Source organism: Oncorhynchus mykiss, chromosome 28 (assembly GCF_057628025.1).
Source record: "Oncorhynchus mykiss isolate SJ-2025 chromosome 28, ASM5762802v1, whole genome shotgun sequence".
Classification (NCBI taxonomy): Eukaryota; Metazoa; Chordata; class Actinopteri; order Salmoniformes; family Salmonidae; genus Oncorhynchus; species Oncorhynchus mykiss.
In genome coordinates, this window is record NC_143049.1 from 12856805 (window position 1) to 12876069 (window position 19265).

At 46.0% G+C, this 19265-nt stretch overlaps 1 protein-coding gene across 1 annotated transcript in view; it reads right to left on the reverse strand.

The window, feature by feature from the left end:
- Positions 1–1617: 1617 nt before the first annotated feature.
- The window catches only part of greb1l (GREB1 like retinoic acid receptor coactivator), a 43838-nt gene continuing 26190 nt past the window's right edge, over positions 1618–19265 (reverse strand). The window contains exons 13-33 of the mRNA XM_090225401.1: positions 18282–18581; positions 17924–18052; positions 17437–17571; positions 17059–17256; positions 16685–16865; positions 16204–16400; positions 15064–15196; positions 12011–12353; positions 9628–9743; positions 9264–9508; positions 8515–9083; positions 8098–8200; positions 7797–7952; positions 7465–7604; positions 6934–7095; positions 6005–6209; positions 4678–4843; positions 3460–3829; positions 3089–3289; positions 2375–2513; positions 1618–2087 (exon numbers count right to left, since the gene is read on the reverse strand). Coding sequence (XP_090081527.1) covers positions 1924–2087; positions 2375–2513; positions 3089–3289; positions 3460–3829; positions 4678–4843; positions 6005–6209; positions 6934–7095; positions 7465–7604; positions 7797–7952; positions 8098–8200; positions 8515–9083; positions 9264–9508; positions 9628–9743; positions 12011–12353; positions 15064–15196; positions 16204–16400; positions 16685–16865; positions 17059–17256; positions 17437–17571; positions 17924–18052; positions 18282–18581 — 4352 coding nt within the window. The 3' untranslated portion in view covers positions 1618–1923. The remainder of the gene's footprint in view (positions 2088–2374; positions 2514–3088; positions 3290–3459; positions 3830–4677; positions 4844–6004; positions 6210–6933; positions 7096–7464; positions 7605–7796; positions 7953–8097; positions 8201–8514; positions 9084–9263; positions 9509–9627; positions 9744–12010; positions 12354–15063; positions 15197–16203; positions 16401–16684; positions 16866–17058; positions 17257–17436; positions 17572–17923; positions 18053–18281; positions 18582–19265) is intronic.

The window sequence follows — 19265 nt, forward strand, 5'->3', positions numbered from 1 at the left end:
TAGACCTAGATGATAGAGTTCTAATACACTCCAGAATCTATCATATTTACACTAGTAATCTAACAACGGAGTGGGATTTTAGCGAGAGGAGAGGAGAGTAGAGGAGGCAAGGTGCAGATGTGGATGTCTTTTGTGGCTCATTTCAGGGTTATCAACAACATTACAATGGTTAATAAGTAACAACACTTGACACTGAAGACAAGAGAGAAAAGCAGTAGTTTTCCTTTAGCGACGGGCAACTCGTTGCTGCCTCTCCCTTCAAAACTGAGATAAAGTGTATGTCCGTGACGGGACATCCCGACAAGAGCTGTGTTCGCCACAGCGCCACGTTTACCATCTTTCAATAAGTCCCATTATCGATGACGAGAGTCCCTTTTTGCAGCCAGAAATACGTCAACATATACAGAAGTTCACTGACAATGCCGATTTTTGCACAGTAAAGTCTTTGAATTTGAATCAGGCTCAGATTAGGGACAGACCCCAACACAAGTCTGAGTTAAAACTCACTGTCCAACCACTTCTGTTCCAAACATAGCGCAGCGTTGTGGAGGAGCTCATACTGTAGGAGGAGAAGACATCACATCCACATTAGGTGTCTGGTTAGACTGTAAACTCTCCTTCCAGACCCATATCAAACATCTCCAATCCAAAGTTAAATCTAGAATTGGCTTCCTATTTCGCAACAAAGCATCCTTCACTCATGCTGCCAAACATACCCTTGTAAAACTGACCATCCTACCAATCCTCGACTTTGGCGATGTAATTTACAAAATAGCCTCCAATACCCTACTCAACAAACTGGATGCAGTCTATCACAGTGCAATCCGTTTTGTCACCAAAGCCCCATACACTACCCACCATTGCGACCTGTACGCTCTCGTTGGCTGGCCCTCGCTTCATACTCGTCGCCAAACCCACTGGCTCCATGTCATCTACAAGACCCTGCTAGGTAAAGTCCCCCCTTATCTCAGCTCGCTGGTCACCATAGCATCTCCCACCTGTAGCACACGCTCCAGCAGGTATATCTCTCTAGTCACCCCCAAAACCAATTCTTTCTTTGGCCGCCTCTCTTTCCAGTTCTCTGCTGCCAATGACTGGAACGAACTACAAAAATCTCTGAAACTGGAAACACTTATCTCCCTCACTAGCTTTAAGCACCAACTGTCAGAGCAGCTCACAGATTACTGCACCTGTACATAGCCCACATATAATTTAGCCCTATCAACTACCTCTTTCCCAACTGTATTTAATTTATTTATTTATTTTGCTCCTTTGCACCCCATTATTTTTATTTCTACTTTGCACATTCTTCCATTGCAAAACTACCATTCCAGTGTTTTACTTGCTATATTGTATTTACCTTGCCACCAAGGCCTTTTTTTGCCTTTACCTCCCTTCTCACCTCATTTGCTCACATTGTATATAGACTTGTTTATACTTTATTATTGACTGTATGTTTGTTTTACTCCATGTGTAACTCTGTGTTGTTGTATCTGTCGAACTGCTTTGCTTTATCTTGGCCAGGTCGCAATTGTAAATGAGAACTTGTTCTCAACTTGCCTACCTGGTTAAATAAAGGTAAAATAAAAAATAAAATAAATAAAATAAATTGATGACGGCCACGTGTCCATTTTTTGGGCTATTTGGCCTTGATGTGCCCCCAATACTCCTCTCTGATCTCCTGACATCATTGTGATTGTTAACTGGTCTGAGAACAGATGTTATACTCCTGCGTAATCAGGGTCTGTGTGACAAGAGGTCGGCTAAACAGATCTGAGAACAGTGGTTGTATCCCCCTAACAGACAGGGAATCGTTGTGATTGTTAACTGGTCTGAGATCAGTGGTTAGTGTGTATCCTTCTGTCTGGTTAGGGTGGATGGGACAGGAGGGCCATTTGGGCAGGTCTGGCAGCAGTCTCAGGGTCAAACATGGCGTCCTGTGAGAAAGTAAAGGGGCCGGTCTTCGCTGCAGTTGGCTGTCTGGAACTCATCCCGCAGACGAAACTGCCACTTGTCCTCCAGCTCCAGCCGTACGATGGTCTGACGCAGGGAGTTACGGTCCTGGCAGATCACACACAACGTGGCACCTATGGACAGGGTCAGGGGTGAGGGGTCAGAGGCCATAGGTCAGGGAACCAATCAGAAAGGTGCTATGGTTTTCCTGCTGTATATGCATGTATTGCAATACAGAACAAATCCGAAAAGTGGCATCAATGAAGTTAATTTAATTGGAGATGAATAACCCTTGGCTTCACATACTTTACATTGACTTAACCTCCCAATATTGGTTATGGTTTAGCAACTCGGGATGAGGTTACACTTAACATCACATAAGGGCTAAGAAAAACAACAACATTGAAGTAGCATCAGTTACCTTTGAGGAAGCTGAACTTCTTGAGGAGGCCAGAGACGACAAAGGAGTCACACAGGTAGAGCAGCAGGCCGCTGAAGACCAGACCCTGGTGGTCCAGGTTAGTGGAGTGTGGTCGGGAGCTGACGTAGCACACTGACACCTGGGGATGCAGAAAGCACAGTCACGTCTCCACCATCTCCGTCGGGACTTTTAATCATGGAAACAGTTTGTGGGATCTGTTCTCACCGTAATCCTGCGCTGGGCTGATTTTTTTTTACATTAATCTATGTAGCAGAAAATCAATGCATGAGTTGGACACATGAATATCAAGATTTCACATTCTCTCCACCATACCTCATGGTAAGCCTATGTTGAGGTAGCTGTCTATGGACAGCACTGAGTTGCTGCATACTTCATGGCCTGTGTTGAAGTACATCAGCTGTCTATGGGTTGGATCTTACCTCAGGGCTTATGTTGAGGTACAGTAGCTATCTAGGGGTTGGATCTTACCTCAGTGCTTATTTTGAGGAAGCTGTCTATGGGTTGGATCTTACCTCAGGGCTTATGTTGAGGTACAGTAGCTGTCTAAGGGTTGGATCTTACCTCATGGCCTATATTGAGGTAGCTGTCTAGGGGTTGGATCTTACCTCAGTGCTTATTTTGAGGAACCTGTCTAGGGGTTGGATCTTACCTCAGGGCTTATTTTGAGGAAGCTGTCTAGGGGTTGGATCTTACCTCAGGGCCTATGTTGAGGTAGCTGTCTATGGACAGCACGGGGTTGCTACTGTTCTGTACTGCCTTGGGGAACAGTCTGTGGCTGCAACTCTGGAGAAACTTCTCCAGGAGGAACTGAGCCGGGGCGTCCAGGAGGGTGTGTTCACTGTCTGGGGCACAGATGTACTGGGATGGGCTGATGGGGGTTGGGTTCTCCATCACCTAGAGGGGGAGCAGGGTAGGCGTTAGTCAGTCATCCTATGTTTCAGACTACACACACATACTCGCACACGCACGCACGCACACACACACACACACACACACACACAATATATATATATATATCTCAGACCAGGAGGTGAGGTAGAAAAAAGGAGGAGCAGGACACTCACAATGAGTTTGGGTTTGACCAGGAAGTCCTTGTGTCCTCCAAAGAGAATTTGTTTCTTCATCAAGCTGAAGTGGTTGAAGCGACAGAGCAGCAGACCACTGCTGTTGGCTCTCAGGTTGAAATCCACCTCCTCACAACTGTACCTGTTGAGGTCGTACTGGACGTTCTGCGTCAGCTCAACGTTGAGCATGACAAAGTCGTGAAGGTGGCATCGGGAGAAGGGCAAGGCTGGCAGGCGGCGGGCCAGGGCACTGCTCCACTTGCGGGCCCCGCACACGGCATACAGGGAGATCTTAGGAGTGGCCTCCATGTGCTGCAGCACCGTCTTTAAAGACACGTTGGTCAGACTGGGCCCGGTGTCTGCCATATCACTGAGGGAGACAGGGAAGAGCGGGGGAGACAGATATTAGTATTGTTGTTGATAGAGGAGTCCAGATATATACGGTTCTTTCTGAGAATTCATTGCTGATGGATAGCCATGGACCAATAATTGGACTCCTTCTGGGGTGTTTTTTGTGTGAGTGCATGTGTTAGTTTCCCCCAGCAAACCGGGAACATTCCCAGGACATTAGCTAACTTTCCCATTAAGTTCCAGTTAGGGTTTTATCTTACATTAGGTTGATAACATCCCAAAAACATTGAAATATATATATTTAAAAAAATATGTTCTGGGTGTCACGTCCTGACCTTAGTTCCTTTTGTATTTTTCTATTTTAGGTTGGTCAGGGCGTGAGTTGGGGTGGGCATTCTATGTTGTGTTCTTGTGTTTACATTTCTATGTGTTTGGCCTGGTATGGTTCCCAATCAGAGGCAGCTGTCAATCGTTGTCTCTGATTGAGAACCATTTTTAGGTAGCCTGTTTTCCCACTCTCGTTTGTGGGTGGTTATTTTCCGTTTCAGTGTTTTTCACCAAATCGGGACTGTTTAGTTTTTTCTTTTATTCGCTTGTTTTCTGTGTTCATTAAATAAATATGACGAACACTTACCACGCTGCATATTGGTCCGATATTTCCTACTCCTCCTCAGAAGAGGAGGACGACAACCGTTACACTGGGAACGTTCTTACAACACCAGGTGAATGTTTTATACAAACACTATATATTAATCAGCACAACTGGACAATTTTGGGGTTATTAGAACTTTTTGGGGCAACCTAATAAATGTTCTGAGAATGTTCACAGAACCTGTTTTGGTTTGCTGGGTCTGTTGTAACCCATACCTGCTGCTGTCCTGGGGTTGGTGTGAGTTCCAGAGCACACAGGAGTCATCCATCATGACTATAAAGGGCCAGACGTCCTGCCTCTTGACCCCCTGCTCTTCCAGACGGTTCCTCTCCAGCTCCAGGTTGTGGTACGACAGCTCCTTGATCATGAACCGAGCCGCCCCTGGGACAGGTACGACAGTAATGTTACTGCTATGTTACTGACAGCGGTTGCATCCCAGACAGTGGTTGCTCTGGTCAAAAGTAGTGCACTATACAGAGAATAGGGTGCCATTTGGGACACACTACTTCCCTAATGGGATGCCGCCCCATAATAACTATAATGATACAGTACATATGCTGGTGGAGACCCACTGATATTTCATTTATTTGCCTGGCCACATGACCTGACCAGGAAAAAGTCTGGTGTCTAGTTATGACCAAGGTCAATTCCAACAGCTTTAAGTGGGCCATAGTTACAGCTTGTTTGGTCACAGTAGAAAAACATTAGTCAACCACTGACCCAAGAACTCTACCACAGAGTTTCACCTCCAACTCTAAAGCTCCAACTCACATGACAGTCTGAACTTTGACCTGAATTCCAAGTTTTACTTTGTTGGTCAGCCTTTACCCAATGCCCCTATTACCGCACCTGGCATGTGCTTGTTGTACTGCAACACTATTGGTCCATCCAGAAAGACTACACACCTAAATGGTGGATCCATATATCAGACTACTGGCCTGCTGGTTTTCTCATTGGCCAGGCCCTTCCCTTTTGGTTCCTGCCATATTCAAATCTCAAGTACCTACTATAGTTATGTGTCCAAACATGCTTTACTCAACAGATGGCAATATAGACACAGTATATCTCTTGAATTTTACACAGACTGCTGTAGATGCATCATTATCATCAGAGAGAGAGATAAGCTACTGGGCAAACTAAGAACGTAAAATACATTTGTGTATAATTAAACAAATGCCTAAATATAGTTTATACATCACAAGGCAACTCTATGGTTTCTTTGAGTGTTTTATCACAAACGACTATGGGCCTCAATGCTACAGCTCAGCAGGGAAACACCTTACTGAGCACTATGCTGGGACAAAAACCTGTAGTACTGCAACTCTCCAAGCAGGGTTGAGGATAATAAACCAATAAAATGAGTTAACCTATTTAAATGACTGATTGCCAGACACTCGGAGTATAGCAAAGTTTCCCCTAGACGCTGATTTTGGGTCACTTTTGCATTTTCCCAACTAATGGTTAAGGTTAGGATTGAGGGAGGAGAAGCTGATCCTAGATATGTACCTAGGGGAAACTATACCCAGGGGCCCAAACACTCACCAACTCCTGCACTGTTAAACATGGCAGGAAGCACCAGCAGGATGTGGTTGGGCCAGTATTTCCTGTAGTGGTGCATCTCGTACTGCTTGACCACCAGGATGTGGAGGTGGTCGGTGCCTTCCATGGCGTGGAAGATGTTGAGAAGGCCGTGCTCTTGGCGCCCCGTGGTCGGGGTGAAGATGGGACTTTTCAACAGACTGAGGTCCTGGGATGGGAGAAGGAGAGCTGTAGTTAAAGACGCATAGTGCAGCAGGCTACGGTGCAGGTAGCCTGATCAAGCAGACTGACCACTGAGCTATCAGGCTGGTTCCACTAGGCTAGGGCCTGGTAGCATCAAACAACTGAAGTGAGCGAACGAGAGACACATAGGTGCATAGTTCGCGCTGTGTGTGAAATGTGGCAACTCCTTGTAACATGATGATGTGTGTGCCTGTGTTGCTTATGGCACTATTTCATTTAAGCACATAGAATGCACTGATTACAGAAGCTGAAGGATGAGAACATTCCTTGTCACTATTGATAACATTCATCTTGGGCACAACATGATTGGAGACACTGCCCTGTGTAGGGTGCTGTCTTTCGGATGGGACTTTAAAACAGGTGTCCTGACTCTCTGAGGTCATTAAAGATCCCATGGCACTTATCGTAAGAGTAGGGGTGTTAACCCCGGTGTCCTGGATAAATTCCTAATCTTACCCTCAAACCATCACGGTCACCTAATCATCCCCAGTTTACAATTGGCTCATTCATCCCCCTCCTCTCTCCACTGTAACTATTCCCCAGGTTGTTGCTGTAAATGAGAATGTGTTCTCAGTCAACTTACCTGGTAAAATAACGGTTAAAAAATCAAATAAAAAACATTCTTAGAACTCGAGGGCTGTCTCAAGGTTTTCCCCCAATCCCCACTGATTTCCCCCATCACCCTTTACCTTAGCAGAGATGAGGGGCAGCCTCATGCTCTCCAAGTGACTGCCCTGCTGGCTGAAGACAAAGTGCTGCTCCTTGGCCTTGGGGATGATGAAGTGGAGCTGCACCTCCTCTCCCAGCATGGACGAGCAGAACGTGAAGGCGTGGAATGTGCACTCCGACAGCTGAACACAAACACAACCACGCACATGGTTGCGCACACATTACACACGCATAACACACATTATTACACACATGTACACTTCCAGTACAGACAGAGCTGCACCGGTCAGCACACGTCTCAGCACAAAAGGCTGACCCGCTCAGCACACCAGTCGTTCTACAAGCTGGACGTGGTTTTTCGATAGGTTTAGAAAAGGGGGGAGGGGCTTGAGACCAAACAACGCAGCAATAGGCGTTAAGCCAATAAATCAAGTTCTCCCTTGAGACAAATTATCTCTTCACAATGACAAACTAGCTACCCTTTCCTTCCCAGGGCCGTTTATTAATATCTAAATACTGTACAAGGCTCTTTTCCCTCCCTGTGTACTCACCTGTGTGGCTGGGCTGGCTTCACAGTAATGGTGACACTGATCACAATGGTGAAATGCATTGTGGGCTGCAAACATACTCAGCCGTATCGACACAGTTTCCCTCTTCACAGGCATTTTGCTCTCTCCTTCCAGTTTAGGATCTGCGTGGACAAACATTACAGTTATACCCATATGCTATGGGACAAAGCTGCATGTACAATATACATAGACAGTGATGCTTGAGGTAGAAGTCGAGGTAGAAGGCGCAGCAATATCTGACCCTGAATCAGGGAAACAAGGGCAGCTTCCTCCTACAGTGACAGGGATGGGAATAAGAGTTTATTTCTGCTAACCTTTCAAGCCCTTTGGCATCTTGTCACTGTAAACAGTGCTGGCCCTCCTGAATTTAGGGTCTCTGGGGAAGAGGTCGAAGGGCAGTTTGCGGATCTCCTCAATGTCTGGCCACTGGGTGCTGGCTGGGGGTGTGGCCTCGGACATATCCGTCATCGCTAGAAGAGAACGATACAACATACATTGACATCAGCCTCAGTTTCTCGACTAAGACAGTATGAGAGAAAATTAGAGAGAAAGAGGGAGAGAGAGAGGAACAGACAGATAAAGAAAAGATTAACTAGGGGATCCTGCTCTCCTCACCTTCCTCCAGCTCCTCTTCATCATACACATCCACCTCAAGCAGTCTAATCAACATACGGAACAGGATGCGTAGAAACTGCAGGTAGGCACCCGTCTTCCCCACCTATCAGAGTGACAAAACAGAGCTGTTCAACCGATCACAACCTATCTGGTTTTTACCACTGACACTCAATCAATCACTCAATGGCATGCAGCCATTGCCACTCAATCTGCGATATCCATTCAAATACCGTCATTATACACAATGGCCTGTTAGGACTCCATACAACTAGGTCAATATTATTTTGGTTGAAGAGGGATAAGTGAGGAAAATGAATATCAGCATGCCGCTCTAGAATACGATGCATGACTTGTACAGGAGAGAAGCTGTCATTGATAGACAAGAGGTGATGTATTAATATGTGTATGGTCTCTAACCTGTGGGGGCCCGCTGAGCAGCAGGCGTCGTGGGTGTGGCCCTGGGGGGGCCTCGTGGTCGGCATGATGTTGCCTGGCTACGGTCCACTGTCTGTAGAAGAGGCTCTGCTCTGACCCTTGTAAGTTAGGGGTGAAGAGGGGCCTCAGCGGGCTGCTCCAGCCCACATCGGCGTGAGGCAGCAGGGAGAAGGAGCTCAGCTGGCTCCCTGATTCTCCAGCCAGGAGGTTGTAGGCAGCGCGCGACAGGATGACAGTCCGGGGAGAGACCCGAGGCGACTTGCTGCCCAGGCCGCATTGCGTAGACTGGCTGGGGTGCTGGGTCGAAGAGGAGGAGGAGGAAGAGGAGGAGGAGGAGCAGAAAGAGGGAGGGGCGTTGGAAGGGCGGGAGGTGGCACTGCCCAGGGAGTCACACTCCTGTTTGACCCGACGGGGGGATGTTGAGGTCGTGCCAGTCCCGTCTTCCATCATGATGCTGCCCGCCTTGCCTCCAGGGGGGCAGGAGGAGGTGGAGGGCTTCTGGGAGGAGTCAGGGATGTCAGAGGAGCTGACCCTGTTCTCTGCCAGAGAGCCTGAGGAAGGGAGAGGCATGGGGCGGTGAGAGAGAGACTTCAGACTCATAGTACAGTATTTCAAAATGATTTCATAAACACAACTGTAACACCATCACTACGCAGTATTCTAAACCCTTACAACAATCATCTCGTCCCCATTTCCTAAACATGTTGGGTCACTTTTGTCCAGCGACCTACCAGGGCCTCTGGTAGCAGCGCTGCTGTTGCTCTGGGGCCTCTCCAGGTCCATGTGCAGCTCTAGGTCTGGGTCCTGAGGGCCACTGGTCTTGTCTGTCTCTGGGTTCTTGGGGGCCATGGACCTGCAGGGCTCCTTTACCACCCTCAGGGACACGTAAGAGCAGGCCAGACCCACCTCCTGCTCCAGGGCCGTACGTGTCAGGTAGCTGGAGTCGATCAGACGCAGGTCACAGTACTTCAGGGACCTAAGGGGGAAAGAACCAGTATAAAGGTGAAGTGGAGGATTTTAATCGATTCTACAAAGTCAATCCAATTGACGATGCACCTTCTACGGCAGATGTAGATGCTGTCATGTCAGTAGTACCTTGGAAAGGTTTCTCCTAGGGGGTCTTTTCCAGTGAGGATGACAATGCAGGGAAGACCCTCCAGATCCTCATAGGTGTGAGGGACCCAGTCTTCAATTTCACAGCCCCGCCAGGCCTGCCGAAACAACACAACACACAATTAGAAATGTTTCGGAGCCAAATTAAAACCAGGTTGTTATGTCTCAGTCTGATGAAAGTCGTTGATATGATGACATTTTTTTAAAGACATCTTCATCAAACCACTTCTTTCATAGAGAGGGGTGGTGTTCAAGGTCATCTCAATGTCAAATCATTTCTGGGTAACAATTAAGTACTTGTTTAATTGTGATTGTTTTCAATTAAAATGACCCCCCCCCCCCCCCCCCCCCAAAAAAAATGTATATACAGTGCCTTGCGAAAGTATTTGGCCCCCTTGAACTTTGCGACCTTTTGCCACATTTCAGGCTTCAAACATAAAGATATAAAACTGTATTTTTTTTGTGAAGAATCAACAACAAGTGGGACACAATCATGAAGTGGAACGACATTTATTGGATATTTCAAACTTTTTTAACAAATCAAAAACTGGGCGTGCAAAATTATTCAGCCCCCTTAAGTTAATACTTTGTAGCGCCACCTTTTGCTGCGATTACAGCTGTAAGTCGCTTGGGGTATGTCTCTATCAGTTTTGCACATCGAGAGACTGAATTTTTTTCCCATTCCTCCTTGCAAAACAGCTGGAGCTCAGTGAGGTTGGATGGAGAGCATTTGTGAACAGCAGTTTTCAGTTCTTTCCACAGATTCTCGATTGGATTCAGGTCTGGACTTTGACTTGGCCATTCTAACACCTGGATATGTTTATTTTTGAACCATTCCATTGTAGATTTTGCTTTATGTTTTGGATCGTTGTCTTGTTGGAAGACAAATCTCCGTCCCAGTCTCAGGTCTTTTGCAGACTCCATCAGGTTTTCTTCCAGAATGGTCCTGTATTTGGCTCCATCCATCTTCCCATCAATTTTAACCATCTTCCCTTTCCCTGCTGAAGAAAAGCAGGCCCAAACCATGATGCTGCCACCACCATGTTTGACAGTGGGGATGGTGTGTTCAGCTGTGTTGCTTTTACGCCAAACATAACGTTTTGCATTGTTGCCAAAAAGTTCACTTTTGGTTTCATCTGACCAGAGCACCTTCTTCCACATGTTTGGTGTGTCTCCCAGGTGGCTTGTGGCAAACTTTAAACAACACTTTTTATGGATATCTTTAAGAAATGGCTTTCTTCTTGCCACTCTTCCATAAAGGCCAGATTTGTGCAATATGCGACTGATTGTTGTCCTATGGACAGAGTCTCCCACCTCAGCTGTAGATCTCTGCAGTTCATCCAGAGTGATCATGGGCCTCTTGGCTGCATCTCTGATCAGTCTTCTCCTTGTATGAGCTGACAGTTTAGAGGGACGGCCAGGTCTTGGTAGATTTGCAGTGGTCTGATACTCCTTCCATTTCAATATTATCGCTTGCACAGTGCTCCTTGGGATGTTTAAAGCTTGGGAAATCTTTTTGTATCCAAATCCGGCTTTAAACTTCTTCACAACAGTATCTCGGACCTGCCCGGTGTGTTCCTTGTTCTTCATGATGCTCTCTGCGCTTTTGACGGACCTCTGAGACTATCACAGTGCAGTTGCATTTATACAGAGACTTGATTACACACAGGTGGATTGTATTTATCATCATTAGTCATTTAGGTCAACATTGGATCATTCAGAGATCCTCACTGAACTTCTGGAGAGAGTTTGCTGCACTGAAAGTAAAGGGGCTGAATAATTTTGCACGCCCAATTTTTCAGTTTTTGATTTGTTAAAAAAGGTTTGAAATATCCAATAAATGTCGTTCCACTTCATGATTGTGTCCCACTTGTTGTTGATTCTTCACAAAAAAATACAGTTTTATATCTTTATGTTTGAAGCCTGAAATGTGGCAAAAGGTCGCAAAGTTCAAGGGGGCCGAATACTTTCGCAAGGCACTGTATATAGCTTCTTGGGAAAGAGCAATTTCTCAAGCAAGAATTTTGCTAGGCCTGTCTTGGAGTGGTGGAGTGGAAAACTGAGAACTAGCTGTTATTGGCAGAGAAGATTTGGAATTTTCTTTCTTATTGTGCTATTAACTAACTGATGTCACCAGGCAGGCTAAAACTCCAACCCACCAAAACTGGCAGAAATTTCAGGTGGTCTTTTCAAACAGCTCTTATCATAATTTTCACAATTTCACAGTATTATTCCAACCTCATAGTGTGGAAATAAATATAAAAACACTGGAAATCACATTTTTGACTGCACTGGGTCTTTAAGATGTAAAAATAGGCAAATACAAATTGGCCACCCTGCCCTCCCTCCTGACCTCTCGTCTCACCCTGAGTCGGTTAGCGAAGTGTCGTGGAAGGCTGAGCTCGGTGGCAGGGCTTCCCAGCAGCACAGCGAAGCAGAATTGAAGACCCAGCTTGTCCCTGACGTCCTCCAGGCGTTCCCGGGCCAGCATGGCCAGCTGCAGAGAGGGCACCCGGACCAGCAGCATGTGGCCCCGGCCCTTGGTCCCCTCCCGGCCCGGGGCACTGATCAGATCCTCCACCATGGCCAGGGTCTCCGGGGTGATGTGATCCCGTAGTGAAGGTGAGGAGGTCAGAGCCATCATGGCTTCAGTGTACTGCTGGATCAACAGGTAGCTCCTGATCACCATGCTGTGCAGGTGGGGGTGTCTGCAACCAGGAGAGGAGAGGTGGTGGTGTTAGATGTGTCAAGGCAGGTTTGGTGTCCAGGTGAACTGGTTGAGCAGCTTTTGGGGGAGCTGGTCAAGCATGGGCTTTCTGATGATCTTGAACTTAAACTTTTAAAAATTGTTGATATGTAAGAAATAAAATAAAAATGAAAGATGTGTGTGTATATATATATATATATATATATATATATATATATATATATATATATATATATATATATATATATATACACACACACATGTTTGACTTTTATGACAGAGAGTGTGTGAGAGAGAGGAAGTCCCTAAACCTCCTTAGGTCCCTTTCAGACAATTTTTGTACAGCGTGAACACTCCAAAGGAACTCAGAGGTGCCCAACATCCGAGGTGCCAGGAGAGGACCTGAGAATCCCAGAGGTGCCCAACATCCGAGGTGACAGGAGAGGACCTGAAGCTCCCAAAGGTGCCCAACATCCCAGAGGTGCCAGGAGAGGACCTGAGGCTCCCAGAGGTGCCCAATATGCTACCAGTGCGACACACTAGGAAAAGGGATAACATAAGACCGCCCCTGCGGTATGGGGACTATGTCCCTTAAGAGATGGACAATTCATTTTTTAATCTTATAAAAATAAAATAGGTGTTGATAATGTAAATAGGTATTTTCACTAAGGTATCAAAATGGAAAGGAAGATGTTAAGATAATGAGCATAATGCCAACCCAGAGATGGCGCTAGTGGGGCACCTATCTAGGTTATATAAACAGGTGCATTATGAGTGTCTGATTATGATGTCATGACCTGTAACATGTTATACCAGAGGAAAGGATTATGCTTGCAGTTTACCAAACTCTCCGAAGTGAGTTATTCACATACAGATAATAACAGGGGGTATAAATATGTTTCGGAGGACGCATGACTCGACATTCGCCTCTCTCGAGCCCGTTGGGGAGTTGCAGCGATGAGACAAGATCGTAATCACGAAATTTGGAAGCAAAAAGGGGGTATAAATGACAATATATATATATAATAATAAAACAAAGAGCCCCTGAAGCAAACTGAACTGAGACCACCTCGATTTAGGTTGGCAGTCTGGTTCCCTTTTTGAAGGCTATGTGAACACAACACTCCCCAGGTTCCCTTGTCATTATTCCCACACCACACACTAGACTATTGGAACAATGTTTCCCCTGCCATAACCCCTGACATCGGTGTCACGAAAGAGAGAAGATGATGATGTGCAGGTTCACGAAAAAAAGTGCATTGAGTGAATGTTTGAAAAATATCTGGGTTCCTTTCAAAACATAGCAATATGAATGCAAAGGGCACTCGAACCACAAAAATAAGTGAACTGGCAAAATGTCCGGGTGCCCTCATTCAAAGCCAAGGGCAGTGTGAATACAAAGAGAACTGAGTTCTTTAGCTTTTTTTTATACCCCAGAGTTCACTTTAAAGAGGACTGAGATCGGTTCTTTTAAAGAGGACCAGTGGAGGCTGGTGGGAGGGGCAATAGGAGGACGGGGTCATTGTAATGGCTGTAATGGATAGTATCAAACACATAAAACATACGGAAACCATTGACTCCGTTCCATTTGTTCCATTCCAGTAATTACAATGAGCCTGTCCTCAACTAGCTCCTCCCACCAGCCTCCACTGAAGAGGACTATATTCTTCGGGATAGGGGGCGGCAATTTCACTTTTTGGATGAATAGCATGTCCAAATTCAACTGCCTGCTACTCATCCACAGAAGATAAGATATGCATATTATTAGTAGATTTGGATAGAACACTCTGAAGTTTCTAAAACTGTTTGAATCATGTCTGTGAGTATAACATAACTTATGTAGCAGGCAAAACCCCGAGGACAAACCATTCAGATTTTTTTTGTTTGTTGAGGTCACTGTCTTTTCAATGATTTTCACTGGATGTCACCAGTCTTTAGAAATTGGTTGAGTTTTTTCCTTTGTGTAATGAAGAAGTACGGCCATCTTGAATGAGAGTCACTTGAAGTGGACTGTCTGAGAGAGGCACGTGACCAGAAAAGTAGTGTCAGTTTGTTTTCTTTTTGTATTGAACACAGATCATCCCGTCTTCAATTTGATCAAATATTTACGTTTAAAAATACCTAAAGTTGTATTACAAAGGTAGTTTGAAATGTTTGGCAAAGTTTTACAGGTAACCTTTGAGATATTTTGTAGTGACGTTGGTCAAGTTGGAACCATTGTTTTCTGGATCAAACGTGCCAAAAATTGACATTTTGGATATATATCGACGGAATTAATCAAACAAAAGGACCTTTGTGATGTTAATGGGACATATTGGAGTGCCAACAAAAGAAGCTCGTCAAAGGTAAGGCATGATTTATATTTTATTTCTGCGTTTTGTGTCGCGCCTGCAGAGTTGAAATGTGCTACTCTCTCTTTGTTTACTGTTGTGCTATCATCAGATAATAGCTTCTTATGCTTTCGCCGAAAAGCCTTTTTGAAATCTGACATGTTGGCTGGATTCACAACGAGTGTAGCTTTAATTTGCTATCTTGCATGTGTGATTTAATGAAAGTTAGATTTTTATAGTAATTTATTTGGAATTTGGCGCTCTGCATTTTCCCTGGCTTTTGGCCAGGTGGGACGCAAGTGTCCCGCCTATCCCAGAGAGGTTAAAACACCCTTAGAGACTTTATGAGCCCTAAACCCTGACCCCGAGTGACTGACTGACCTCTCCAGCAGTGTGTTGATCATCTTCTCGAATGCGTCGTCACAGCGCAGGATGGGACTGGCCACCCCCCACTGCAGAGAGCTGCTGTAGTCCCTCAGGCCAAAGTACACCAGCTCCTTAGGAGACAGCTCCCCTATGGGTGGAACACAGGAACATCAGCTGCTGTCTAAGCAAGTTGACTAATCTCTCTGTCTATTAGTTACATCTACATGTCTGACCAATAATTTATATATACACTAGACACCAATAGGGGGGAGCTGTGTTGAAGCCAAAGTGCCTCCATCTTGGCACTCCCCCAAAATTGTACAAAAGCTATAGAAATCAATGTATTAATGTCTACATCTGTTTTTTCCCATGTTTATTATATTACAGACATATTACAGGTTAATGCATACTTTTAAATGATTATGTGAGCTAAACATACAAATAAATAAATAAATAAAAACATTTTCCTTAAAGCATCATTTTGAAAGATTACTAATGTTACTGTCCCCACCACAACAACAAATAATGAAATACAAGTAATTTTGTCCTTGAAACATTTAATTGAAATACTGTAGAATTTCATCCATTGCTATTGAGGACTGCTCCTACTGGGGTGGGCAGATATGGAAGAACGGTGGCTCTCACACAGAGGCCATTTAGAAGGTTTAACTTAGAAGGTGATTGTTATATGTGGTTGTTTTGCTTCATTAGTTGAGTGCACTGGACCATTTCAACTGGGGGGGGGGGGGGGGGGGGGGGGGCAGTTGTACTGTTAGAGGGGCCAGTTACATTAGATGTTATTATTGTCATATTGTTTTCTTCAAAAGCCCATGTTCATAATCATTCAACAATTTATTTGCATTTTCTGTCTAATAACGGATGTAAAAAAAAAAAGAACGATAGCAAAAATGTGTTATGTACAAATTATTTCACACTTCACATTTAGGGGGCCACAAGGGGGTCTAAAATTGTTGTCACAGGGGCACTGCCCCCCCCCCCCCCCCCCCCCCCCCCCCAAGAAACGCTAATGTGCACTGACTGACTGACTGACTGTAAATTGCTATTGATGTGTCTGCTAGAATTACTCAAATAATGTACATGTAATTCCATATAGCTGCCACCAGGTGGCAGAGATGAACCACTGCGCAGGGCCACTCACCAAGCTGTCGGTGTTGGCTGGCCAGTGCACCTCGTTGTGGACGCTGATGCGGGACTGTCGTGTCTGCAGGGTGAATGGGAAGCAGCTGACCTGCAGCACCAGCAGATTCATAGCCTCCAGAACCTCCTGGCAGTTTACCACCCTGTCAGCCAGACCCTGAAGCTCTCCGTGGCACACCGAACCAGACAGGGCACTACACAGAGAGGCGGAAACAAAAAAGAGGTTTCCTTTGGGGAAACTTGTTCTGTCCTGTTCTATATGTATGACTAAAAATAAGCCTCTGCTCTTCTGTCTTATTCTGTCTTGGCTTGGGCTGTTCTGTTCTTATTCAGTACACTGCGCAGCCGAGGACAGACCTTCTAACCGTATCAATGTTTTCAGTTACTACATTTGTCAGAACCAAGTGTCGGCGGCACAATTTCAATACTCAAATGTGTGTGTGTGTGTGTTCGACATGCGTGTGTGTGTGTGTGTTACCTGGTCAGGTCCACGTGGGAGTTGTCGTGGATGAGGACAAACAGGGTGTAGGGGTTCTGTTTGACCTTCCTCATGAAGGCCTCCATCTTGCCGTGGACGTCTCCGTCGAGACGCACCACATACTTGTCGGACCTCTGGTGGGCTGAGGACGCATCCTCTATACCCAGGTCCACTAGCACTCCTTTTAGAGACGGGCAGAAAGAGATTACAAAAAGTCCAACGCAAGTAACCAAGAAACCTTGTAAAAAAACCAACAAAAAAACGGGTACAGATAGTCTTGACATGGACCTCTTGTTTACAACCAACCAGAAACAATTTTTATTCCCCCATTGTAGTATTGCCCAGTGCGGCCGTTCGATCCTAATCATGAGTACCTGATTGTCGGATGCGTTGAGCAGTCTGGTTCACCAGGATGTGGGACGGAGGGACCAGAACCAGGAAGTCCACCTTGCAAAAGCGTCCCAGGTCCAGACTCTGGCTGCCTGAGTCTGCTATGGAGCACACCTGGGAGAGTAGGCTCCTGGCTACATTGAGCTGGGGAGGGTGGATCTGAAACATCTCACTCAGCAGCTCTGGAGGGGTGAGGGAGGGGGGGGACACATGTCATCATACTGGAAACTTAGAGCCAAGTATATAGTATATACTGTAGCTTCTTATCATATCTATCCATCCAGGAGCTTCATAGCGTCAGAGTCTCCAGCAGAAAGAGGAGGAAGGGTCAGAAGAGGGGCCAGACAGAGGCCGTGCCTCACCTGACTCAGAGGGTGGCACCATGGTGGCTGCATCCTGGGAGTGGATGTGGTCAGTGACATCGCCCTGGAAGGGCTGGATGACCTGGCCCTTCCGTCTCCGCTGGATACGCACCAGCTGCTTGTCCAGGTTGTCCCCTGGAAACAACAGCATAGCAGGCCACCACCAGTCAGACACAGAGACACACACGCACACACACACAGACACAGCAGCTACAGAAACAAAATCTACTCATTAAATATTGATGTCTGTCTGTTTGTGGCACAGTGTCTCGTTTCAGTCCTGTGACTGCCTATCTGGAATGGGCCAGTCGGCATTTAGGAAGGTAAATATGTGCCATTTTCCTTGATGCCTTTGTAACACAGCTCATGTTTGTTTGATTGATTGATTGATTCATTGGGCTACCCTAAATCATTACTTTTTCTCTTTAGAAATGACCTTTGAGTGTTTCCCATTGATGTCGTGTCCCCAGGCATCTGGTATACTCACCGAGTGAGGTGGTTTTGAAGTGTGACGCCAGGACACTGACTTTCCCTGTTATGAGCTCGTAGCTGATCTCCTTCAGGAACTCATTGGTGGTGAGCATTCCCTCGGCTAGCGCTCGTGCCTGGTACTTCCCTGTAAGACCCATACAGACGAGTCTGAACGAGCCCGAGTCTCCTTTGCGCCATACAACTGTGCTAGCCCGCAGAGCTAAAGCCTAGGCATTAGCTCTGGGAGCTTACGCAAGTCTTAAGGTCACAGGCAAGGCTCACCTACTGTAATTACTCCCTTTAGTATGCTATAAAAATACAGACACACCACGTCTAAGTATCGTAGTGTACAGGCTGTATGGAGGAACACTCACCCAGGGCGAGCACACAGAACTCGTTGCCGCTCATCTTGGAGGTACACACAATAACCACGTAGGTGGGCAGGCACTGCTGGTAGGGCGGTCCGTCACAGAGCGAGCGCAGGGACTCAGAGATGCCTTCTCCCAGGGAGTTGTAGGTGACCAGGACCTGGACACTGCCCCCAGAGACACTGGCCTCCAGGCGGGCCAGCCAGGGCAGCTGGGCCGGAGAGATGGAGGGACCTCCAGGACAAATTAACATGGCCTTCAGGACTATCTGCTCAAACTCCTCCCTCAGAGGGATCTGCTCCGAACCTGGAGTGGGGAGGGAAGGAGAGGAGAGGTGAAGAGAGGAAATAAATACAGTTTCCCATGTCTACTTGCTGTGTTTTGCGGGGGATGATGCTGTTATGTTTTTATAATGTGAACAAGACAATCAAATCTAATTTCTCAACAGTGTAGAGCCCATTCTCAACTGTGCGGAGTTAATAATGAAGACAAATATTTGCTAAATAAAAAAGGAAATAGTAACACAAAAACAATAACAAGGATATATACAAGGAGTACCAGTATTGAGTCAATGGGTTTTTGCATGAGGTAATTGAGATAATACAGTATTGTATGTACCTGTGTGTAAGGGTAAAAGTGACGAGGCAATCAGTGTGTGGTGGGGTGTCAATATGCATGCGTGTGTGTGTGTTTTGTGAGCGTGTGTATGTGTGTGTGTGTGTGTGTGTGTGTGTGTGTGTGTGTGTTGGAGTGTCAGTGTAGTATGTGGGTAGAGTCTAGTGAGTGTGCATAGAGCAAGTGCAAAACAATTAAGGTCAATAAATAAATAACAAAGGGGGGTCAAGTTAAACCGGTAAATCCGGGTAGCCATTTGATGAACTGTTCAGCAGTCTTATGGCTTGGGGGTAGAAGCTGTTCAGGAGCCGTTTGGTAACAGTCTTTGCACTTTGGTACCACTTGCTGTGCGGGAGCAGAGAGAACAGTCTATGA